Source organism: Oncorhynchus nerka, linkage group LG15 (genome assembly GCF_034236695.1).
Source record: "Oncorhynchus nerka isolate Pitt River linkage group LG15, Oner_Uvic_2.0, whole genome shotgun sequence".
NCBI classification, from domain to species: domain Eukaryota; kingdom Metazoa; phylum Chordata; class Actinopteri; order Salmoniformes; family Salmonidae; genus Oncorhynchus; species Oncorhynchus nerka.
Window position 1 is genome coordinate 43,793,789 of NC_088410.1, and position 6,141 is coordinate 43,799,929.

Here is a 6,141-nt window from a genome sequence, read left to right on the forward strand (position 1 = left end):
CACAGCAAATATTGTAACTCACATTTACTTGTTCACAACCTTACAGCAAGATTTTCAATGTTGTGGATACGTTTTTAATTTTGGTTCTCATGAACAAATATATTTAACACCACTCACTTACAACCCACATGTGATCATGCTTTCGTGTTTTGTTCATGTACATTATCTTATATCCCCTTTATGCCTGCCTTTATATGGGCACCCTGAGAGACGCACACAGCACACCAACTAAGGGATACAATTCAATAGAATGTGGAACGATCCGCAAAATTGGTTCATTTTTGTATTTCCAAAAGATTTCCTTTCGGTAAGAACATTACATCAGATACAGTGAGTTCCAAAAGTATTGGGACAGTGATATTTCATTTTTTGTTTTGGCTCTGTACTCCAGCACTTTGGATTTGAAATTATACAATGGCTATGAAGTTAAAGTGCAGACTGGCAGCTTTAATTCGAGGGTATTTCTTATCCATACCGGGCGAACCGTTTAGAAATTACAGTACTTTTGTACATAGACCCCTAAAATGGGGGGGGGGGGGGGGGGACTAATAGGTATTGGGGCAAATTCCCTTATATGTATATTAAAGTAGTCAAAAGTTAAGTACTTATTTAGTCCCATATTCACAGCACGCAATGACTACATCAAGCTTGTGAATCTACAAATTCGTTGGATGCATTTGCTGTTTGTTTTGGTTGTTTCAGATTATTTTGTGCCCAATAGAAATGAATGGTAAATAATGTAGTGTCATTTTGGAGTCACTTTTATTGTAAATAAGAATGTTTCTAAACACTTCTACATTAACGTGGATGCTACCATGATTACGGATAGTCCTGAATGAATAATGATGAGTGAGAAAGTTAGACGCACAAAGATCCTAACCCCAAGATATGCTAACCTCTCACCATTACAATAACAGGGGAGATTATCTATGCATAGTCACTTCACCCCCACCTACATGTACAAATGACCTCAACTAACCTGTACCCCCGCACACTGACTCGGTACCCCCTGTATATAGCCTCGTTATTGTTATTGTGTTACTTTTTATTATTACTTTTTATTTTAGTCTACTTGGTAAATCATTTGTTAACTCTTCTTGAACTGCACTGTTGGTTAAGGATTTGTAAGTAAGCATTTCACGGTAAAGTCTACACTTGTTGTATTCGGCGCATGTGACAAATAAAGTTTGGTTTGAATAGCATGTCTTGAGGGTACGATATTTGTGTGTCTTGAGGGAATGATATAAACGTTTTCTCTGATCATTATTCACCATTCATTCAGGACTATCGGTAATCATGGTAGCATCCACGTTAATGTAGAAGTGTTTAGAAACATATTCTATTCTTATTTACAACAAAAGTGACTCCAAGATGACACAATACATTATTTACCATTCGTTTCTATTGGGCACAAAATAATCTGAAACACAACCAAAACAAACTGCAAATGCATTCATCAAGTTTGTAGAGTCACAGACTTGATATAATCCTTGTGTGCTAGGAATATGGGACCAAAAACTAAACTTATAGCCTACTATAATACATTTAAGTGAATTTGTCCCAATATTTTTGGTCCCCTAAAATGGGGGGACTTGGCACAAAAAGTTCTGCATTTCCCAGACGTTCACCCGATATGGATGAAAATACCCTGAAATTAAAGCTGACCGTCTGCACTTTAACCTCAGTCATTGCATCATTTCAAATCCAAAATGCTGGAATACAGAGCCAAAACAACAACAAATGTGTCACAGTCCTGATACTTCTGGAGCCTCACTGTATATATTGCAGGGTGATGGAGAAATACAGTTGGGGTCATGCAAAGTTACCCTGTACTACAATGCAGTAAAAAAGTGCTTAAAAGTCCATGTAACTGAACTTTTCAGAAATGCTTTTCATAAAATCGGTTATTGTTATATAATTGCTAATGAACTTGGCATTTAACGTCATCCTGCGAGAGAGTTTGTCATAAAGGGAAAGTTCACCCAAATTACAAGTTATGAACAAATATGACAGCAATCCATGCTTTGGTCTATTTACCAGGCCAGTGTTTCCAAATGCTTAATCTAATGCAAGTTAATGATATTGATATTAGCATTTTACATTCTTCATGTCCAAGTAACTTAAGTGAAGTGTGAAAAATGCTCATATTGGTACCATTGATTTGCTTTGGATTTGTGCCACAAATGCTAAAAGGTTGGCATTTGGAAACAGTCAAGTCAGGTAAACAAAACCAAAGCTGTCATACCCTTTCCAAGGACTGAGTAACAAAATACATTTGGTAATTTGGGTGAACCCTCCCTTTAACAATGTACCTTGCTGCAGTAAAGCAAAAGCATTCTGAAATGGTAAGCTGTTAATGCCTAACTAAAACTGTATGGCTATGGAGCTTGGTTTTTTAGAGTGTGTGTGTGTGTGTGGGGGGGGGGGGGGGGGGGGACAAGGCCTAGGTGGGGGTCGTATAGGAGGAGGATGTGGGCACGGCACAGCTCTACGGGGGTCGAGGGTTTGAGAGAGACAACGAACCAAACCACAGGATTCTTTGAAAACAGGAGATCTCAGAGGGCTTCAGAGCATCTCTACGCGCCTCAGAACAGTCAAGCCTTTGTTGGGCTCTTGAGTCGCAAAGCTGAAATGGAGAAACATTTAGTCTCATGTCTGTTCAGGAACACAGTGTAGGAGATCTAAGAATGTTCAAGCATTATTTACCATCTGTATGTTTGTATTATTGTTTGCAAAAAAAGTAATTAAAACATGGAACATTGGAATCTTGATAACAATGATCCAATTGACATTGTTCAAATATACACCAGATGTAACTGCTGTATATAAACTGTCATTCATTCTACAATAAACCATAGCAAGCCAAGTGTCCTCATTTTTACCACTTGCACCTGTTTGACCCAACACAGACACATTGCATTTTCTGCAGAACATTGTTCCAGAGATCCTCACTCTCTTCGAAACGAGATCTACCGGTATGTAGATCGAGGTATCAGGCAACCTCTCCATTCAATCAGAGATACATTTGTTTTCATTTCCTCCTACAGCTAATGGTATTACACTGAGAGTAACACAGTCCTACAACATTGTAGCTAACTAATAGTAAAGTCATTTCAGCCCTAATTCCTAAGAACCTGATATCTTTTATAGTCAACATAACAGATATGCATTCTAATTTACAATCTAGAAAAGTAGATTTGTTGAAGACCACATGTGTGCTTGCTCATTTTAGTATTTTTCATGGCAGTGACAGACTCCAAGATTGCAGAGTTGGATTGATCGACTGCTGCCCCCCTGTGGTAAATCTTGGCCCAAGCATAGAAGAGGTAAGATCTTTTTCTTTTTCTTTTTAACAAAAAGCACTCTTCTTTTCTCTCATGAGATTGAAGGGCAGCATCCCAGAGTCACCTCTTCACTGTTGACGTTGAGACTGGTGTTTTGCGGGTACTATTTAATGAAGCTGCCAGTTGAGGACTTGTGAGGCGTCTGTTTCTCAAACTAGACACTAATGTATTTGACCTCTTGCTCAGTTGTGCACCGGGGCCTCCCACTCCTCTTTCTAGTCTGTTAAGAGCCAGTTTGCGCTGTTCTATGAAGGGAGTAGTACACAGCGTTGTACGAGATCTTTAGTTTCTTGGCATTTTCTCGCATGGAATAGCCTTCATTTCTCAGAACAAGAATAGACTGACGAGTTTCAGAAGAACGTTCTTTGTTTCTGGCCATTTTGAGCCTATAATCGAACCCACAAATGCTGATGCTCCAGATACTCAACTGGTCTAAGGAAGGCCAGTTTAATTGCTTCTTTAATCAGAACAACCGTTTTCAGCCGTGCTAATATAATTGCAAAAGGGTTTCCTAATGATCAATTAGCCTTTTAAAATGATAAACTTGGATTAGCTAACACAACGTGCCTTTGGACCTAGCTATTGGAGTAGGTACAAGGCTAAGTGCAAAACGACATTCAAGTTGGAAACACGATTGTTTGCCACCTAGCTTTTTAGCTACGAACTGTAATTTCACATTCTTATTGAACTCCCTTTCAATCTGTGAAACATTGGTATTATTAGTGTTTATACAGAACCCACGTTATGAGTAGAAATAATGTTATTTTCAGTATCTGACTCCAATAGCAGCGGAGAACATACTTTGCTCTTCCATCTTTGTTCCTACCTGAGCAGCGCATGTGCATTGCATAGATAACTAACAATATGTTGCAGAATGGTCCTTGTTGTCTGGGTTCCTTGGGATGTCCCAACTCTGACTTGATATTGATATTTAAAATGGTGAAGGTAAAAATGGTGAAGGTAAATGACCACCATACAAATATTCCTCCCTTAGTGGTCTTATTTTTGTGGACAGACTTTGAGCGGAGTAAACCTTCTCGCTTTGCCTCTTCCTCTCTGCTTTTTGAGATCTTATTTACTCTCTGTAAAGTTCGAATTTTGTACTCAATGTGCATATAATAACTGAGCACATGTTTGTTTTTCTTTTTGTTTGCATTTTCAAATCATGTTTTCAAAAAGGATAACATTGCTCTCGTCATATGCCTCTTGACCTATTCTTTCGTTGAAACAAATCAATTAAAGAGAGGACAATGATGAAGACATTAATAACAAAATAGATACTTTATTCAAGGAAATGGCATGTGCATGATGTTACATCTGTAATTGATAGTCTACAGCAGCAAAAAGGGGACAGAAGGAGAATGCAAATGGTAAAGAGTGATGCTATATGATTATCAAAGTGGATGAACCACAAAATTGGACCAAATCACATGAGATTAGAATAGAGGTCATGAAGGAAACAGACAGAGACAAGGAAGGATTTAAATCAGCCACGGTTGATAAGTTGTCTAAGGTTATTTTCGCTTCTGAAATTCTCTGGCCAGGGCATCCAACTGCAAAGAGAGTAACATGACAAGAATTACAGGTACAGTATTTTTTTTTTGCCTTAATTTATTCCACATGTCAAAGTTATTTTACTTCCGGACCCGGTTCCCTCCACCATTTCCACCCCTGGATGTGCAACATGCTTGTAACACCTGTAGACAAATAATAATACTATGCTCGAGCACACACTAGTGGCATTTCATTATTCACCCTGAATGAGGGACTGATTTAGACTTGGGACACCAGGGCTACATTCATCAGGGCACAACATTATGGAAATATCAGATAGAAATACATGATGTAGAACAAACATGCCTCTGACAGTGAAAAGGGCATCACATATGCAATGTTCCGCGACATTTGCCTATTCATCGACCACGTAGAAAAGAAAACGAGAAGTATTCCGTCCCCTCAGGCTCAGATTTGAGCTATCCCTGCCCTATATGATTGCCACATGATACAGTATCATTAAATGAATGTATTACTTTCGTCCCGCCACTGCACTCACAATAACGTTTTTAAGGATGTTCCTTCGCTGGGGTCTCAGGTAGCTGCATTCTCCTGCCTCACAGAGTTTAATCTCGTCTGAAATCTGAGACAGAGAGACAACAGCATGATGGTGACACAAATGGCTACTGGGTGTTACCCAGACAGGTGCTAAAAACACCCGTCTTGACTCCTGATGAAAAGTGCTGTATGTAATATCCATTTGAGTCATTGAGATTGTAGTACTGTGACCCACCTCAGAGGTGGGAAATGAGTCCAGCTCCCTCTTGCCTCCAGGGTACCAGCCATGGGACCAGTGCTGGGAGGAAGACAGCTGGGCTCCCAGACACAGCAGCAGCCCCAGCATAAACACCAGTCTAGCCACACTCACCATCACTGGATCTGAGTGGAGAGGGATGGAGAGGTGTAAGGAGAGGGAAGTTGTAGGTGAAGACAGCATGCGACACTAGTCTGTGCAATAAGGCTTCACAAGGAAAGAAAGGGAGGGATGGGGGCTGGTTATACAATGAATGCCTCAGTAACGAGAGAAAGTGCGAGAGGCTGCTTTAATACAGGCTGCTCAATTCCCCCCCCAAAAATTATCTAAACAAATGTGTCTTTTGACCAATCACATCTTTTTCCAATAATTGGGCAAAAGATCAGAATTAGGCTGTCTGTGTAAACGCAGATTATGTGGCCTGTCCTACTACTGCCGGTAGTGACATTGGTGTCAGAAGTGTGATGGCGCCTTCTGATCGGCCAGACT

The 6,141-nt window shown here is 39.8% G+C and overlaps 1 protein-coding gene across 1 annotated transcript; it reads right to left on the reverse strand.

Moving 5' to 3' along the window:
- Positions 1-4,858: 4,858 nt before the first annotated feature.
- Positions 4,859-5,769, reverse strand: gnrh2 (gonadotropin-releasing hormone 2). The gene is made up of 3 exons (XM_029684101.2): positions 5,632-5,769; positions 5,398-5,481; positions 4,859-4,897 (listed from the first exon to the last, which is right to left on the reverse strand). Exons 1-3 carry the CDS (start codon positions 5,767-5,769, stop codon positions 4,859-4,861), a joined length of 261 nt encoding a protein of 86 aa, XP_029539961.1.
- Positions 5,770-6,141: the final 372 nt, after the last annotated feature.

What these genes read in the sequence shown, in the direction of transcription:
- gnrh2 (XM_029684101.2), bottom strand. Translation starts at nt 5,769, where the DNA reads ATGGTGAGTGTGGCTAGACTGGTGTTTATGCTGGGGCTGCTGCTGTGT. An exon ending in ACTCATTTCCCACCTCTGAG is followed by an intron (nt 5,482 to 5,631) that starts GTGGGTCACAGT and finishes TCTCTGTCTCAG; the next exon opens with ATTTCAGACGAGATTAAACT. An exon ending in ACATCCTTAAAAACGTTATT is followed by an intron (nt 4,898 to 5,397) that starts GTGAGTGCAGTG and finishes CTCTCTTTGCAG; the next exon opens with TTGGATGCCCTGGCCAGAGA.